The 20360-nt window shown below is 35.7% G+C and overlaps 1 protein-coding gene across 1 annotated transcript in view; it reads right to left on the bottom strand.

Moving 5' to 3' along the window:
• Positions 1 to 3701: 3701 nt before the first annotated feature.
• The window catches only part of LOC131679258 (pH-sensitive chloride channel 2-like), a 49092-nt gene continuing 32433 nt past the window's right edge, over positions 3702 to 20360 (bottom strand). The window contains exons 2-7 of the mRNA XM_058959962.1: positions 13265 to 13374; positions 5759 to 5841; positions 5383 to 5698; positions 5150 to 5308; positions 4599 to 5095; positions 3702 to 4263 (exon numbers count right to left, since the gene is read on the bottom strand). Coding sequence (XP_058815945.1) covers positions 3982 to 4263; positions 4599 to 5095; positions 5150 to 5308; positions 5383 to 5698; positions 5759 to 5841; positions 13265 to 13374 — 1447 coding nt within the window. The 3' untranslated portion in view covers positions 3702 to 3981. The remainder of the gene's footprint in view (positions 4264 to 4598; positions 5096 to 5149; positions 5309 to 5382; positions 5699 to 5758; positions 5842 to 13264; positions 13375 to 20360) is intronic.

Raw genomic sequence — 20360 nt, 5'->3', positions numbered from 1 at the left:
TCTTACGTTTGTTATATCCTTCCACTAAGATGCAAACTTATCTATGCAGATGACCTTAAACTGTTCCTCATTGTGCGATTTGAATTGGATTGCATTCAACTACAGCGACAACTAGATGAGTTTTGTACCTGGTGTACTCGAAATCGGTTGACTAGTGTATCTAAATTTCTCTTACGCGTAACAAATCCAATTTTGTGGTGTTATGCTATCTCAGGGAAAACACTTCAAAGAGTGTCTGTTGTCAGGGACCTTGGAGTACTGCTGGATTCTAAATTGACGTTCAGATATCACTATTCCCACATCATTGCGAAAGCCAACAAGAACCTTGGTTTTATCATCAGAAGAGCCAAAGAGTTTACTGATCCATATTGCCTGAGATCACTGTATTTCTCTCTCGTTCGCTCTGTCCTGGAAGCTTCAGCTATCATCTGGTGTCCGTATGCGAGTATCTGGTTTAACAGGATTGAATCTATACAAGCTAGATTTCTCCGATTTGCTCTTAAATCTCTGCCATGGCGCAACCCGATAGAGCTGCCACCTTACATTGATCGCTGTCGTTTGCTTGATATGGGCACCCTTTCAAAAAGATGGAATATCTCCAGAGCAGTCTTTGTAGGAAAAATTCTAACCTCGGTTCTAACAGGTGAAATAGATGCCCCAAATATACTTTCACAGATAAATCTAAACGTACCCCCTAGAAGCTTAAGATCGTGGGATTTTCTAAGACTCGACTATACACACAGAAAAAAAATATTAAAAAAAGTAAGAGTGTTCCGCTCTTAGCAAAAAACAACCAACGGCTACTGTTAGGGACTTCGAAGAATGATTCAAAAATTCCACCGATCAGATTTAAAAGATTGTATCTGCCTGTCATCAGCGTTAACTATCAACGTTCCTGCTCAATTTTTGTGCTAACCTCATCGAAGACAGCGACACCGCGCTGGTTACCTGTCACATGTTGTAAAAAATCGTTTGTTCTCGCACTGTTTCACAAACTACAGAAATATATCCACTGGAAAAGTCCAGCTTCGATGGAGGCACTGAGATGATTCGTCTAGGGATAGGGAAAAGTAGATACCTATATGGTTAACTAGGTGAATATTTGCGATCTGGCTTGTGTATGCGCCTTGGCAATGAATTACAAGAACGTATTATGGACAACGTTCAGGCAGTGGCAAATTTACTATCGATTATTGCGATACTCCGAAAAAGTGGGCGTGTGACTTTAGAACTGGCGGGAAAGTGTAAGTTTGAGGAAATTAATCAGTTTGTTTATATCTCGTATCATAAGCTGCCCTTAAAAGCGATGGCAGTATCACAAGAAAAGGTAATACGGTTGCAGCGAGTAAATTTGAATCCATATTCGTTTAACTATATCTTACAGAACAATCCAGGAAGATGGTACAGATGGCTTTCGCCGATGGATTAAATATAGTTTTGAAAACACCTTTACAAGATTTAAATATTTCATGCAATACATGAATTGGTGTTTTAAATGTTATTAAGGAAAGTTTATTTAAATTCTGGTTAGCTAATTTTGTATTAAATTGGAAGATACAATTCTATTTAAAAACCCGTTCCAGGTTTTTCTGTTATTTCGGATGTGCGGTTTCATTTGTGATAGAAATTTCTTGCCCTCGAAAAAATCTTTCTCTGCACAACACATGCAGTTGAGTCTTTTTCTGCGTTTTTTTGCCCGGCCGAAGGAAGTAACATTATTAGATGTCCAGATGTTTATTGTTGCTTTTATTCCTCTTTCTACTTCTAAAGCGACTATCTTCGTACGACCATTGGATCAATTGATCAGCGGTTAGAACTGCAAGTTATTGAAAGATGCTCGGAACGTGTCGTCTATTACAGCTACCGCTACGAATCACAGTGAACAGACATCCATGATCAAACAAATATATCAATATAACTTGTATATTTGAAGAATGTATGTATAAATTCTAGCGCCGCCACACTAGCCTATCCTAGGGGCAGATCACTTTAAGAATGTATAACAAATTTGCATCAAATTGAAAAAAATGCATTTAATTTCCATTTTTGCATCAGCTTTGCACTGCCTCGCAAAAAAGTTTGTTTAACAAACGTCCTACGTTGATCCACTTTGTTCGACGTTTTGTTAAATGTAGGGCTAGTTTTTCTGTAGGGTTTTGACGTCTTACACGCAACGCAAAAAAATTGCACGCAACGCAAAATACATTATGAATTTTTATTTTGATGGAAATAAATGCATTTAATTTCGCTGATTTTTAAAAATGCATCACAAGTGATCTGCCCCTAGAGCCTATCCCAACTACTTCGAAAATCCATTTCGAAACCGATTGATTCGGAATCCTAAATGAATTCAGTAAGGATTCTAACTCAAATGCAACAACCAATTCCGACTCTCAGTTTTTGCCTCGGTTTTTGCATGCGAGCTAGAATCCATACAAGATTCCGACCGGTTTCGGAATGCCGACCATTTTAAAATATCTTCACTACCAGTCAAAAGTTTAAGTTCATTTGCTTTTTTGAATTTTACATAATTGAGTGGGTTTCTCAGTAGACTTTGTCAAGTACGTGCGTCTTCACTATATCATGTTGCTACACGCTACTGGTCACAGTGTAGGAGGGGTTTTGACGCCTTTGGGTGACGCGTAGATCACAAACAATCTTGTTATGACAGTTGTATTCATTTGATGCGTCGAGTGCATAATACGCTAAGAGAAGAGACGACAACAGGCTTCTTGCTCTTCTTAATTTTCTCGACTTGTCCCTGCCGTAAATCTGAAGACAACAAGCGTTCATCGTTGCCAGATTCCCTTTGAATGCTTTTTACAATTGCCGAAAATAATTGCACCTAAAAGATCGCACCTCTACCAAAAATTTACAATGCTAACTGCATTTAAAAATTAAATTAAATTTGTATTCATGTCTCTCTTAACAATACACGTAACTATATCGTCATTCAGGTCTTTTATTCAATTTGCACGAAATGTTGATGTGTATGAAAAATAGCCAGAATAGATTCAGCAGCATTGTTTTCCATCCCGATTGTAAATATAATGAACGCTCATAACTGGCAAAATGACCAATCAGAAGCTGGTTCAATATTGAGGTTAGGACTGGATCAAATTAGCTACGCGATTGTCTTCTCTTCTCTTAGATAATACGTTTAACATCTTAGTGCTACGAGAGCTCACTCTAAAAATTATATTCCAAATTGTTTTTTAAATTTATCTTTATTAAAAGGTAAGTAGAAAAATTGTTATATTGAAAATCGTAACTGTCGAAAAAATATCTATTCAAATTGACCTAATTCGAAGATTATCATCTCATTATTGAAAAGTGAAAAAAATTACGTATTTTATGTCTCTATCGTAGAAAAATTGAACGAAAATTAATTATAAATAATAATTTTTATTAACAATAAATGAAAACCATATCTTTTGTAGGGTACATTGTAGGGTGAACTTAAACTTTTGACTGGTAGTGTACGTAATTAGCTATCAATTCAGTCGAACTAACCCTGGTGGAGACATCATATCTTCATACCTTATAAAATGTCTTCAATTTTACCTTCAAAAATGTCTTCAATTTTTACACAACGTCAATGCTGGCGATGGACGTCTGTTCTCTGTATACGAATGATTCAAACAAACAAGCGGTGCCTTTTTTTAAGTCCAACTGGAATGTCATCGCCAAATTGAGGATAGTTTATAAGATAAAGGTTTATAACATATTGATATAGCTCATTCAATAAATATTTGACTATTCTTTAGTTTAACTTTCGAACTTATTTTCTATGATCGGCACTGCTTGAACAAATCATTGTACAGTGTAACAACAACAAAATATAATTAAATCAATTACAATTATACTTACGTTTGAATCATACATCACTTGTTCTTACATAGTATATGCACAAATGTTTACTTTTACTTTTTTAATCCTATCTAAATCACAAATGAAATCTTTTATTGAAACTGCGATCTACTACGTGTAGTACACAAATGACCAGTAAAATATGTTGAAAACTAGAAAGCAGAGTGGAAACACGAATCTCGACCGTTTGTCAATCCAGATAGCAATTTCCTGTGGTGTCATCGTCGTCCATCCATTTCCATTCACATCGGATTGATCACCCGTCCTCTTCTGATCGCCGTTTATCAGTGAAGTATCCTCTATCCTTATTGAAACATTGCCACTTCGATTTATATTATCAGCACTGGAAGTGGTGATTGTTGGAAGCGTGGAATTGGATTTTGACGGAAAGGACTAAAATCAAATGAAGATATTTTGACGTTTTGGCTATTGTTCAACATTATACCACTGAGAACTGACATACAAGTAAAGTTTTCAACTTGTGTAAGAAATAAAACTGTCGCTTTGAAATGGCAACAGCAAGTAGCAACTTGCCACTGGCCCGCGCGATTCGATCGGCCAGCAATGGTTATACGGGACTTGTGTGCGAACTTGGATACAATGGTGACTCACGCATGCGAACCTGTATGCGATGGTGATTTTCAACGTATTTTTATTTAAATGTTTACACAGGTTTTTCGGGAAAGTTTGTACTAGCTTGTATGTCTGTTCTCTGTGATTATACTCACATGCACTGTTAAATAATTATTGAATGAATTTGTTGAAGCTGTAACTGTAGCTTGACCATCAAGACTGGTACATGAGTGAGATTTCTGTAAGCCGCCAATATCTTTACGAGTTGGCAGCGGTGTTAAAGACTTGAAAATATACTTGCTGTTCTTTTTCTTTAATTCAACGTTCTTTTTTCGCCTCCAAATAGTATTAACAAATGCAAATTCAACCAGGCTACCAAAGATGAAACCTGTGCATCCCAAAAACCAAATTTCAGAAGCTTTAATGTAACTGACTTTAGGAAGTGTTTTCCCCTGCGCAGAAGCCAATGTTATGAAAGTCAACATAGTACTTGTTCCCAGAGTGATTCTAGGTGCTGATTGATCTGCTTGCAGCCAAAATGTTACCCACGAGATCGTGACTAACATAATCGAAGGAATAAAATAATCCATTAAATAAAAACCCATTTCTCGAGCAAGATGCACAGTAAAGCTCAATGAACTGTAGTTACCAGCTGAAACCAAAAAAAATGTTAATATGAAGTTTAATATTGTGGAAAACTACTTACCGAAAGCGCCATGTCGAAGATCGCTCAAATCGGCATTGATAATAGTTTCGTTGGTGAACATGTCCAGAAGTACGTACTCGGTTAGATGCAATTCTGGCGCCAGTGTTACCGGAGTACTCTTTTCCCATTTCAATATAAGGTCACTTTCGTTGTACATCCCTAAAATCAAGCAGTAAAATTAGTCGTCGTTAATATAGTTAAGGTATTATGTAAGGCGCAGGTCTCAAACATACAACTTTCAAGCACTGTCGAGCAATGCTGCTCATCGAACGGGAACTTTTGTAGATTCATCCAGCAATATAGCGTAGCACTGATACGTGTTGAAATGATGATGGTACCATCAGGGGAAATCGATGTCAAAATATCTTTTTCGGCTGTTCCCAAAATGTCGGAGCTACGTTCGTTGGCCAAAAAAACATGCGGTACCCAGATGACATCACGTAGCGACTGTTCACCCATGATCGGTTCTGTTCGGTTTGGTGCAACTTTTTCGAAAACTAATCGAGGATCTACGAAACGCAGCTGGAGAAGTGCGTGAATTTTGAATTGCTATAAGGAAAAAGAAATATCAATACATTAATGGTGATGAATACATTTTAGAATATTTACCAAATCATGGGCTTCTAGGTTTTGTAGAAAATAAATGTAAGCTCGTGCAAACACTTCTACTGGTAGTTTTTTGCCATTTTGAACTGAAAGAAAGAGAATAATGAAATATATGTAAGAATCAATGTAAGAATATAAAATGTCAATTCATTAATCTGTTCTGATTTCAGCTAGTAGCGAAAAGTAGTAGTAGCGCTTCTAAGAAAAATTTGAATTTTATTTTGTTAGTTTCTTTCTCTGTCATTCTTCTTACGCTGGAACCTGAAAGAACAAAATGACATATCCGACACCAGTTCAAGATTAAGATGGCAAGAAATTTGCATATCGACTTCATTTCACCAATAAAAGGCAGAACGACTTGGCCGCCAAAAAGCTTCAAGAAAGAAAAACACTACTTGTGTTCACTACCACAGTTACAAAAAGAATAGGGGTAGGGCAAATGACCTACAGGTTAAAGCCCAATTAATGATACTGATACTAGACACAAGTGACGACTCACAAGCACAAGTTCTGTTTGCTAACGTGCAAGTCACTCTGGAAATTCATGGCATCGTATCGTATCGTATAACACTTTTTTGGAATGCCATATTGTTGTTTTATCCGCCTTCCTGTTCGTTAATAAAATTACAATCGCCCACAATTTTGCTTGTGTCGAATCTGTGTCAGGTTCTAACGTTACCTGCAATCAAAATGTAACTGAGAGCGTTTGCGGTTTGAGCCTGACTCTAGAATTTTGCGTTTCGAACCTCTGTGCACTCGGTATAAGCCAGTTGTTTAATGTTCACGCAAGACATGTGACTTTTTGTTTGTTTGTTTATTTGGGCTTTAATCGGATTTTAGTATCCAACTAGTGCTAATTTGGGTACTAGTTTAGATACATCGTCTAACTAGACACCCAGTTGGTGCTAGTCACTGGCGAGAAGAATCCAAAACACTAAAAACAAAAACCATACTTTATGTAAGGTCTTGTTCTCTTATGCACAAAAATTTGGTCTTTTCCAAAATTTTGCCTATTTGGGAATTTTGCACAATTCGTACACTTTTATCACATTTTAAAGCAATGTCATGATTCTGAAGAGATGAAGTCGAAATGCAAAATGCTTAACTCGAAGGGCAAGTCTTCAATACGACGCAGTGCCAAAAGTCTTACATAATTAGGGATGATCCATAAATGACGTAGCATTTTTTGAGCGATTTTTAACACCCCCCTCCCCCCTCGTAGCATTTCGTCACAAACCTGTAAATACCCCCCCCCCCCAGGTAATTACGTAGCTTGACGGTAACTCTGCCCCCCCTTGTCCACGCATTTTTTTTTAATTATATTCTATTCCCCTTTAAAAAAGCTACGTAGCATGACATGAGTCACACATCATCACAAAATACAAAACTCTCCCCTTCCCCATATAACGCTACGTCATTTATGGATAATCCCTGGGTACTGTTGAATACCATAAAGTAGTACCACAAAGATTTAAAAGGTACTCGTCAAATTCATTTTATTTCAATTGCTGAAACGATTTTAAGTATAGCGCCTTCGTACTTTAAATATGAGACAAATTTTAATTACCATTAAAATGTACTTTAAATGCTTTAAGTACGTACACATCGACATTAATTCCATTAAGTACCTTATTAAGTAGAACAGAAGAAATTTTAAATACTTTCATTGTGTACTTAAATTATATTCAAATTACATTGGTATTTTCAATACGACGCACTCAAACCTGCTAGTGGTTGCCCCTTGGCTTAACTGATAGTTAGGTGTTGTGCTTTTACAGCATAAAGTTGCTTCAAACCAATTTTTCTCATTATGGAACAACATAGCATATAGCCTGACTCAGCTTCTGTTGGTTTCCCACAGAAATGTGTACCATGTGCCAAACCGTATTGGAAAGGTTCGTTCAACAACAGAACAACCGTTCCCTAGTATAATATCGTACATAAGCATTATCATTTTTCCATACTCGACCATACAAACAATGAGTTGTTGAACAATGGGTTGCTGAGAGCGGTCACCATACCAAAATATACTTTTTCCCATTAACTTTTTGACAACATACCATTCAAGAACCAAACAGTTTATGGTGACATGAATATTTTAAATTTAAAGCGATGCCTAAAATATTATGGAGGAGAAAAAAAAATCTTATTTCTCCCTTTCACATTTTCAACTCCATCGATTCATGAAGTTTTCTTTCTTAATTTTGTTAGACGCCATCTTCTGAACGAAGCTTCGTTGGCATTAAGTGGATCATCGCTTTATCCAATTGAGCTATCGCCGTAATATCGCAAGACGAGGTTTTTTGATCACAGTTTATTGGATCAAGGTAAACAGATGTAAGAATAACAAAGACCACCAGAGCAGTATCCAGCTTTTTTCGTGCCATGATGGCGGTCTAAATTGTTCAGTTTGTAATACGTTGAATGGCCCTGTTTTGACAATAATCGTTTACGTTAACCGCCCAGTGAGATTAAGCCATCCTACGTTAGTCCAATGCGTTGGATGTTTATTCAATGAACGCACGAAGTTTTCAACTGGGCGTTGCCCAGGGCAATAGGGATCTTTAGGGATGTGCGGGTTAAGGCATATTATGATGCAGATTAGTAACGTGAGTTTCCGAATAGAAACAAAACCTTGATTTTCACTGTGACAGTACAGTATTTTTATAATAATTTACAGTAAGTTTTAGTGTTATGCTACAATACAAAAACAATAAACTTTAACGTTTTTATAGTAAATTTCAATGTAAAATAGATTTTTACAGTGAAAAAGGGGGGTGGTTATGTATATTAACATTAAAAAAATCAATTTTTCTTCATATATTTTTTTTCTCGAAAACAGTAAAATTTAATGTGAATGCACTGTATCAGTTTTTTGCTGAACAGTGAAATTTATTGTTACGTGAAATTTTATTGTAAATCTACTGTGAGAACTTGGCATCGAACAATGTTGAAACAGTAATAACTATAATATTTATTATTTTATGATTGTTTGTAGAGTAAATGCTATTGTAAAATTCTATCCGGATTAATATCTCAGTCCTTTTCCAATTTTTAGGCCCGAAACTATTGAAAAAAACATTTTTTAGTTTGTTTCCTTTTAGGACACACATACAAACCCGTGCGACTTGCACGACTCTATAGCGGACCCTACACGGGACAAGAATATTGTCAATAAAAATATTGACAAGATGGCATCAATCCGTCAATCCCATTTGATTTCTACATGATCAATATTTTCAAGATACCCTTACACGATCAATATATTGATCAATAATCGATTTATTGTCAATATTTCTGCACGTGTAGGGTCCGCTTATAGGTTGCCTTATCAGATCTACCATAGTTTGCAGATGAAACTTGGGATGGCAGACTGTTAGCGGATTGACAAAGTACCAGATCATGCTGTGTGGGGTGCTGTCCCGGTTAACAATGAGGCGAACGAGATATTTTCAGGTACGTCATTTAGTCAGACAACTGTCAGTTTGTTGGTTGAAATTAATTTGGTTTTTTTAAATTTAAAAATCAGCAAGAATAATTAAGGTTTAAGAATGATATGAATGCACTCGTAAGGACACCTGCTGTCAATAAATACGAAAAACTGCCACAATTTTTTTTCCAAATGAAAGATCCCTATTAAACGTATTACGAACTGAACAATTTAGACCGCCATTATGGCACGTAAAAAGCTGGATTAACCCCTGGCATAAATCTCGACAAACTTATGATTACGGCCTACAAGCCAACTGTCAAAATCCACTTTGAATGAAAATTCCGGACAAGCCGTTACATGTCAATCACAGATTTTGAACTGTGAACTGTGTTCAGCTAGTAACGGTTTGTCCGGAATTTCCATTAAAAGTGAATTTAGACAGGCTTTTAGGCCGTAATCATATGTTTGTCGAGAAATTTACAATGTGACATCACAATTCTCCAGTATAAAGATACACGAAAGATATTGAAAATGGTAACTAAAATTAGTATGGCAGATTAATAGTTAAATTATAATGATGAAATATATATTTCATATTATTATATATAAATATATAATAATATGAAATATTATTCGCAATATATTTAGTATTACATGAATAGTCTGGAAATAGTTCAAAATGCTTCTGGTATGGTGTTTATTTATACGGATTCTGAATCATCAAGGAACACGAAAAATGTGCATACCTTTGTGTTGTGGACATCTTGCTTTGGTTAATATTGACTGTTCTACAGATTAATCACTAGGGTGTCCCAAAATGACATCATGTTAAAAAAGTCATCGGGCTCACTTCTTAAATGAAAGGTTAGGGTATTAGGACCACTTTCTTCTTCGGAGTGAATTTGATAAAATGCTTCCTACTGGTGGCGAATTTTGATTTTTTGAAAAATGAGCCGATTTTGGATAATATTTCAAATTTATGCCTGGTGAAGTGGTCCTGAACTGTCTTAAATTTTTTTTCAGAATTTTTTATTTTTCTGGAGATCTAAATTGAGAAGTTTGATTAGTTAGTTTGTACAAATTTTGAATTATAAGAGCGGCAGAGCCATTAAAACTTAGTAGAAAGTGAAATTTTTGGTGTTTTTCAGTATTTATTCTTCAAAACTGGGTATCTACAAAATTTTAAAAGTATAGAAAACACTTTATATAGTTGAGCCAAATACAGGGGCGTAATTTTGTTGAAGAAAGTGTATAGCTGCGGCTAATGGGGTATGAGTTATTTAAGTTTTTGTTAGATAACCTTTGACATTTTTTGGCAATTCATCAAAAATAATGCTGTTCCAAAAAGTAAATCAGTTCAAATGTGCTTTGACCACACATTGTTTTTCGGAAAATAGAAGGAAAATGATGAAAAATGACGTTTTCTGTACGTTTTTAATATGTCAGGACGAGGTTTAATGAGCATCTGATGATTTTTTTGTAACTAAAATTATAAAAATAATGATAACTTTGCTAATGACGCCAAGTCTCTAATTATTTTTTGAAGAGTTGATTCTTCATAATTACTTCTAGGAGGCAAAACAAAATAATTGTGTCAAAAGATGCGCTGTATTCTGTAACTTTTTCGAAGATTTTTGCCCCAAATGTGACTATTTCGGAATTATGTGATCTAAACAGTAAATATCAGTTTTTCAACACTCACCTCACTCTTCTCCATTTTTCTCCACTTTAAAGTTCCTAACATGGAAATAAGACCTTATATACAAAATGTGAATACGCCAATCAATTCAGCCTTCAAATATACGCCATACCTTGCCATTAACTCGACATATTTGTTTAATTTTAGTGATTTTCAAACCCGCTAGGTGGCAATTAGTATACAAAATAATTTTACAAAAAATCGTCAAATGCTCATAAAACCCGACTCTGATGTACTAGAGACAAGCGAAAAACGCCATTTTTCATCATTTTCTTTATATTTTCCGAAAAATAATATGCGGACTAAGCACACTTAAGTTGTTTTATTTTGTAGAACAGTGTTATTTTTGATGAATATTATAAAATGTCAAAAGGTTATTTAACAAAAACTTAAATAACTCATTCCCCATTAGCCGTAGCTATACACTTTCTTCAGTAAAATTAGGCTCCTGTATTCGGCTCAACTATGTAAAGTGTTTTCTGTACTTTTAAAATTTTGTAGATACCCAGTTTTGAAGAATAAATACTGAAAAACACAAAAAAATTCACTTTTTACTAAGTTTTAATGGCTCTGCCGCTCTTATAATTCAAAATTTGTACAAACTAACTAATCAAACTTCTCAATTTAGATCTCCAGAAAAATAAAAAATGCTGAAAAAAATTTAAGACAGTTCAGGACCACTTCACCAGGCATAAATTTGAAATATTATCCAAAATCGGCTCATTTTTCAAAAAATCAAAATTCGCCACCAGTAGGAAGCATTTTATCAAATTCACTCCGAAGAAGAAAGTGGTCCTAATACCCTAACCTTTCATTTAAGAAGTGAGCCCGATGACTTTTTTAACATGATGTCATTTTGGGACACCCTATTAATCACCCGTTGGGCATTTAGTACAATTCATTGATAAACATAATAATAAATAAATAAACGTCAAGTGATTGATTTTCATATTATTATCCACCCTGATACCTTATAATATTATCATCGTAATAATAGTGGATAAACATTATTTTAGGGACATTTTTATTGTTATAAATCACAAAAGAAAAGTGATTGCCAATATCGAACAAAGGCGAAAGATCGGTTGAATTGACCTGTCGGTTGTGCTTACCAGAATGAGCACACTATCGACCAATATTCGAAGCTGAAAACTATGATAGTTCGTTAGAAGTACCTACGCGTATCCCTACCAAACCTATTTTTTCAGATATTTAACTTTGATTGAATTGTTTCGCGAATAACAAACGTTAACTTCATTGACCTGATTCAAAGTCTACTAACAGGTTATTGTGCTCAATTACAAAACAACTAAATTTTGTGAGAAGGGGTTTGCAGGAAAACCGATTCACTAATAAACCCTACGATAAATCAGCTACGATAGATGCTGACCACCATAGTGATGAGTCAAGGAAAGTGGACGCATGAGATTCGAAAGAATTACAGTTGGTCGTTCTATGGGAAAGAATAATATTGCAGAAATTAGTGCAGCAGGCCAACAAAGAACGTCCGTTCGCTTATATCTCGAAGCACACTAAGAAAATACAACTATTTCCTAAAAACAGAAAGGAGGTAATATCAGTCGTCGACTTTAGCAAATTCAATAGAACAACCAAACAAAAAGTATGCCATGTTTGAAAAAAATTCGTTAAGCAATTATCTTTACATCAGCTGAGACACAGCGACCATAAACGTTTGCAATGTGAATATTGCTCGAAAAGATTTAACCACATGCGAAGCCTTTAAAAACATGTTAGAACACATACTTAAGAAAAAAAACCATACACCTGCTGCAGCAGCTAGTGTGATAAATGATGCTCTAATTCCAGTCATCTGGAGGTTCACTTCCGTAGTCACATGCAGGACAAACCGTTTCAGTGAAACGAATGTAATAAATCATTTGTCAATCCCGGTCAACGAAGCATGCACATCCGGTCACACAGTGGAGTTAAACATCATTCATGTGTGATTTGTTTGGTTAAATTTATCAATTCGTGTCATTTTGTCAGAGTTAGGAGATTGAATCTCCAAGAGCGTCCATATAGACTCGAGAACCAAACCGCCATAGGTACATAAATGTAAACTATGAACTATGAATCAAAAAAATTGGATGAAAATTACGTCAATTGCAATATTTCACGCACATCTACTATTCAACAATAACTCAAATTCTCCGTTAAGTTCAAACTCCTAATGTGGTTTCCTTGACCTTGTAAAAGTTTAAACGAAAAGGTTCCCGTATTTATTTGATAAATTACAATTACAGTAAATTGTTTATTATTTGTATTGCTATAAACTAAATATTCACTAAATGACCACACAAGGATTAGCAATTCTATGCAAACATGTACATGATAACATGAAATGATTAAGACTTACTCGTCATCGGTCGCTCCAACCGATCGAATCGGCAAACGTGTGTCAGTCGGGAAAGCAACTGTGTCTGGGACATGTGATCCGCGTCTTCCAAAGATGGGCAGTTCGGATCGCTGTGGAAGAGAAGGGGAAATCGATTTACAAGTTTTTGCTCATAATAGTTGAATAACGATAAACATGATTGATTGCAGAGTGATCCACACGTTTGTAAGAATGATAATAATACAGCTGCTTTAAGGAATTGTCAGGAGAAGCTTCTCGCTTGGATTTATGCGAATACGGATCGATTTCAATTTCTGGTATATTTAAATGTTTATTTTATGTTATACGAAATGATTCATTTCAGGTTGAACGGGGGCATCTGACATTCAGCTAACACGATCGTGTCTTGTATATGTAGATGTATACATTGTGTACTTAGGCATGGTAAGGGTAGATCATAATGCATTTCATCTTGGATGCGATGGACAGCTTTTAAAAGAGGTATAGAATTACCACATAAGACGCGTACATATATTCGGTGTGTTTGATTATCTCGGTTGAACATCTATGTTCTTGGGGTTTGCAAGTTATGCAATAAAATTGGACTAAACCGTTTTGCGCGTTAAGGGCACAAGACCTAACATAAATTAAGTTTTGCTTTTTTGTGTTTCGAATTCATCTCGTCAGTAACTAGCACCGTCTGGCTGTCTAGTTAGACGATGTATCTAAACTAGTAGCCAAATTAGCACTAGTTAGACAAAAAATTCGATACAGTTCACACGACATATGTGATGTTGGATCAGGAGTAGGGTGACCATACGTCCTGGTTTCCCAGGACATGTTCTGGTTTTGAACTGACTGTCCTGGGATGTCGAGTAAAACGCTTGAACTGTCCTGGTTTTTCTCCTCTAAGCCTAAAATATTTTTTTCATTGAGTCTTCGCTTTAATCACTATGTTCCAGGTCACAGTTGCGGCCAACCGTAAACATAACTGCAACGAAGACTCCAAGGTAAACTAACTCTCAAGCGAAGTACGCGAAACAAAACCATAAACACTCTAGTCTACCAATATACCAACCAATGTCTCTTCTTGTCGGCAGATATCTGTCAAGATTTCGTCAGCTGTCAAAAATTTCAAAATGGTGCTGTCGGAATTCTACTATAATTCTGCCGCACTGGTCCACCTTTATTTCATTATTCCATATCTGTGAAATATTTCCATCTTGCTGGAAACCCGCGAAAATGTTTCAAGCTCATAAAAAGAAATAAGCAATACATCAATAACTATTATGGAATAACTGCATTGAGCGCCGTCTCGAGTTGGTGATAATGGAACCACTTCAGCGACTAAGGTGCGTATCTAACATCATACTTGACAGAGACTGACTCGAACTAATATTATTTACACTAACATATTTGCCGCTTTCGATAGAGTGAACCACGACATAACAATCAATAGCCCAGGGAAGCCACTTGGTGCCGTTGATATTTCTACTTTATCTACTTTACGTTAATGACGTGTGTTTAGTGCTGAAGACTCATCGCTGGTCATTCGCAGACCATTTTTAAAATATATCGTCTCGTCCACTCAATTGAAGAAAAATCTTTGGTTATTGTACAGTCGTGATTCGCTTTTTGGGTAGTTTTTAACTGGTCCGCTTTTTAGTTGGACCTCCGCTAGTTGGACCATTGTCCAACTGAAAAGCATCTAAACGTAAAAATTTCATGTCAAATTGACTTTGACAATCTTTCTAACGATCTTTTAAGCTACTAATGTCTTCTTTGGAGAGTTTTTGACATTTGTCAGTCGGTCCAACTAGCGAATTAAATTCGTTAGTTGGACATAGGCTGTGGCCCAACCAACGAACCACAACTGTAGTGTAGCAAGAACCGCATTTGTGTTAATCTGAAGAAGCGCTCGGTGTTCAAACTCTCACGAAAGATATTCCAGCAGACTCCTGGGAAGAGTTTTGCCAGGCACGTTCGAGCGAGAGGTAATGGAAGGTGGGACTCTCCTTTCGACTGTCCTGGGTTTTTACTCGTCTGATATGGTCACCCTAATCAGGAGTGCCTATAGCAGAGAAACTTAGACCGCAGGTATTTGTGTCGCGTAAAGAAACGTGGAAATCGTGTTACTCGGAAAAGACGCATGTGTATTGCGTTGTGTAAAAAGAACAATATATATATATATATATATATATATATATATATATATATATATATATATATATATATATATATATATATATATATATATATATATATATATATATATATATATATATATATATATATATATATATATATATATATATATATATATATATATATATATATATATATATATATATATATATATATATATATATATATATATAAAGGTGGAGCATTTTTTTTTCTTTAGATATGGTTGCCAGTTTTAGTGACTCAGCGTCCCTTTAGTAATTTCCGCCAACACTCCTCGCTGTTCACTAAAAAAGTAATCAGTTTCGTTCATTCGTCAATCTCAAACAAGCAGCAAACTGTTTCATCTTTGTCGGTCCGAGTGGTTTGGTAAAAACGTCAGCAACCATTTCATCACTGGAGCAAAAACGTAAACAAATTTCTCCTCGTGCGCATAAATCTTTTGCTTGGTAGTACTTGACATCAATGTGCTTACTCCGTCTGTTCTGCTTTTCAAGTGAAACGAAATCAATGCAGCCACGGTTGTCTTCGCACACCTGTGTTGGTTTTTGTTGCACTTCTCCTAGGTCCGCTAGAAGCCTACGCAGCCACACTGCTTCATGCGCCGTTTCTGAGAGGGCGACATATTCAGCCTCCATGGTTGAAGTCGTCACACAATTCGGCTTTCTGCTGGCCCAGCTTACAGATGCATAGCCGAGTTGAAAGATGTAGCCGCTGGTAGATTTCCGGTCCACCTGCTTTATGCTGTCTCCATCCAGTTTTAGTTCGTAATTCTGAGTACTGAGCAAATACCGCACGGTTCTCTTCAGTTCCACCCAATCTCGCTGCGTCAGATTCTTCGTTCTTCTGCTCAAAATTGGTACCAAACTGTGGTACTGTACGTTTTTTTTGGTAAAGGTTCACTGTCCTGCTGCTTCAAATAGCCAGTGTCAAGAGGATATCCGCTTGTCTTAGCTCCTTCAAGACCGAAACGTTGCGCGATCTCGCGTATAAAAGCTTGTTGACTGAGCAGAAATACACCATCGCCATCCTTCCTCACTCGTATACCAAGGAAATGTTGAGCTTCACCCAACGATGTGATCTCGATACTCTTATTCAGCTCTTGTACCAGACTGCCAATGTGCACTTCATGGTTGCAATCAACAATCACGTCGTCCACGTAAACGAGCAAGTAGATTGATTCACCATCGTCCATCAGTTTCGAAAATGAGCATACATCTGATTGTGACTGCTTAAATCCTAACTCAACAAGAGCCCCTTCAGCGACATGTTCCAAACTCTTGCTGCCTGTTTTAGTCCGTATAGACTGCGATTCAACTTGCAAACATATTCCTCCTTTCCCTTCACGGCGTACCCTGGTGGTTGTCGCATGAATATGTCCTCTTCCAAATACCCGTTTAAGTAGGCGTTCTACGTCGATGTGATGCACTTTCCATTTACGATGACCTGCTACCGCTAACAGCACTCGAAAAGTCAGTTGCATAGCTACTGGTGCAAACACTTCATTGAAATCTTCGCCAAACCGCTGTGCATAACTTAACTTCGGCAAACGAACGAGCGACCAGGTATCATTTGATAATAGAGCCTTGTATTCATCGTCCATTGCCTGCACCCATTCCTTCCGATCTGAACTTTCAATTGCTTCCTTGTAGTTCCTTGGTTCACGTGACTCCGTCCTTGCTACAACAACTACATAATTTTCTAGCCTGGTGGGTAGCACACCAGCATAATTTATGAACGGCCTCATAATAGAGTTTTAGTCGGTTTTTTGAATACAGTGAAGACCCGTTTTTATCAGCCCCTTGGCGAATTTTAGGCTGATAAAACGATGACATTGGCAAAATCGGCACATATTTTTTCTGGTTCTGAAGAGACGAAGTCGAAACGCAAACACCTGGACTAACATATTTTTTCTTTCTTTTTAATAAATCGGAGCGGTTAAAATATTCTTCTTTAGTCCCTCGACAAAGCCTCATAACCCGTTCTGATCATTTAGTAAAAATTTCCCTTAAGGAGGTCTTACAGTACAGTATTATTATTTTTGTATATTTTGCATCTCTAAGATAAGAAAAATATGCTAAAGAAGGAATTTACTCGAATTTGACTTGAACGTAGGTTAGAGCCCACCAAACGATTTTGATAGTGTTTGATTTGCTTTTTGGACACAACATTCGATAACTTCTAAATTGTAAGAGATACAAATAAACTTACATTACAAAAATTCTGTATTTTCTTATGCTGAACAAAATCTTGGACCTTTTTAAATTCTACAAAATTACAGGAAAAGTATTTTTAAAAAAGCAATTTTCAGGGGTATATCAAAGAAATATCCACAAATGTAATTTAAAATCGACAGATAGACACATAGTCTCTTCAGCGAAGTTAATACTTAAGATATTCTCAACAACTTTGCCAAAGAAAGTTTTTTTTTATTTTCATAAATGACCAAACAAAAACTTGCTGCTCAGCTTTAGAGGGATTAATCACCCAACTAATACTTTTTAAATGCAAAAAAAAAAATATAAATAAACTTTTCTGAAGACACTATAGCTAAAAAATGTTTTTCGTGGTTCAAAGAATTTATTTCACCTTTTTGCCACTTTGGAAACACTGTGCACTGCACTATGGTCTCAAAGCTGTATTTAGGAAGACAAAACTGTTTGCGCCAAAACTATTGGTTTTAGATATATAGTATCTTTGGCAAACTTTGTTAGTACTTTCTTGCCGATTTTTTTTTATATTAGTTGAATTAGGGTGGTCCTTGTGGTTAGGGTGTTCAAAGTATCAACTTCTTAGATATGTAAAATTCAGCTACATAATGTTCTACATAGTTATAAATCAATCAAATTGAAGCAACTTTTCTTAAGAAACTATGTAGCTATCTCTAATGGTTCATGTGCTATGATTTTTGCAATATTTAAGGTGGGGTGGCTCTTTAAAAATTGGTTTTCTATTAATATCTTTTTATGTGTTAATTTCTCGCTAATACTTTGCTCTAGAGGTTTTTAGAACTTTTGTAAATACACATTTTTGCCGAATCAATGAAGTTTCTATCTCTTTTGTTTGCATAGTTACAGGCGATTTTCAACACCAAAACTGTTTTTTTTCAAAGCTATATATCTTCCAACATTGCAAATGGATTTTCAATTGTTTAATTTCATTTGAAAGATCTAAACATTTGTAGTATTTGGTGAAAAAACTGCGGGAGCGTTATTTCTGTAAAATAACTAATAAATTTTTGAAAATGGTGTATTTTTCAACAAAAATCGTTCATAACTTTTCAAATAGACGAGATAATAACTTTGTTACTTCAGCAAAAATCTTCGCCATGCAAAGTTATAAAAGTGCTGCAAACAAAGTATTTACGATAAATTAATGTATGAAGTGAAAAATGAAAAATAGTGATTTTAAGAGGTCACGTTTTCATCGCTCAATCTCTTATGGTAAAATCAACTGAGAAATAGTCAATGTGTGTTATAATGAAAATCTATTGAATATGTGACACTGTTTGAAAACACAACATTTTACCGTACAAGTACATGTTAGCGTGAATTCACAAAAGTGTTAATAGCGTACTATAATAAACTCTAAATAAAAGTTATCTATTACGGGGCCAGTAAAGCAAATACCGTCATCATGCATAGGATATAGATGTTAGGGAATTATGCTTTATGAGTTATTTTACCAGTTCGCGGTTAGCGATTTTCAGACCTCTTACTTTTATTTGTTTTGAAGTAACAAAAAATTGAGAATCTTTCCTTTACTTACCCATAGCCGTCATTGTAGTCGATAATTAATTTATACTTTCAAACATTGCATAAATGTTGGGAAAGCATACAATAATTTCCGCTGCTATGAATAACAAACTAGCTTCAAGATTTTATTTTAAGATAACAAGACGTGAACTAAAACATTTTCTTACTAGCACTCGTTTTGAGCACTAGTCCAAACCAAAAAGGATTTACTTAAGTGAGCATAGATAACTTTTATTGGCCAATTTAGAATTAACGATAGTTTGCAGCTAACACTACTGTAAATCCACTGTACTATTTAGATGTACGGTAGATTATTCTTTCAAGAACGTTTACCAATCCAATAGAATTGCCATGACACTCGGTATTATCACACTCAATGACTATTTCTCAGTTGATTTTATCATAAGAGATTGAACGTTGAAAACGTGACCCCTTAAAATCACTATTTCTCATTTGTCACTTCATACATTGATTTATCGTAAATAATTTGTTTGCAGCACTTTTAGAACTTTGTATGGCGAATATTTTTGCTGAAGTAACAAAGTTATTATCTCGTCTATTTGAAAAGTTATGAACGATTTTTGTTGAAAAATACACCATTTTCAAAAATTAATTGTTTATTTTACAGAAATAACGCTCCCGCAATTTTTCCACCAAAAACTTCAGAAGTTCCGATCTTTCAAATGAAATTAAAAGATTGAAAATCCATTTGCAATGTTGGAAGATATATAGCTTTGAAAAAAACCATTTTTGTTTTGAAAATCGCCTGTAACTATGCAAACAAAAGAGCTAAAAACTTCATTGCTTCCATTTTGATTCATCGTCGGACCCCCTGTGCATAGAAAATGTCCAAAACTATTGATTTTCAACTGGCAACAACATGTCCCCCCAAAGTTATTTGCTTCAAAACAATTGAAAGCTGACCGCATCAACTTCAACTCCAAGAAACGGGAAAGTAACGCAAAATGTATCGCGATAACCACCGATGAATTATCGACGATGACGATGAATCCGACGATAAATTATCGTTAACGGAGTTTCCGATGACGTTGACGGGTGGTTAACGTTATCGACGATGACTATTAATTATCGATTAACAACCCTGATCCGGACGAGCTTCCAAAGCAGAAGCGAGGAAATGGTATGATTCCGGTATACTGCGCAAAACCATCGCGATT

The sequence above is a fragment of the Topomyia yanbarensis genome, chromosome 2, assembly GCF_030247195.1.
Source record: "Topomyia yanbarensis strain Yona2022 chromosome 2, ASM3024719v1, whole genome shotgun sequence".
NCBI classification, from domain to species: domain Eukaryota; kingdom Metazoa; phylum Arthropoda; class Insecta; order Diptera; family Culicidae; genus Topomyia; species Topomyia yanbarensis.
The sequence above is the reverse complement of the archived record's forward strand: the minus strand, read 5'-3'. Positions and strand labels throughout refer to the sequence as shown.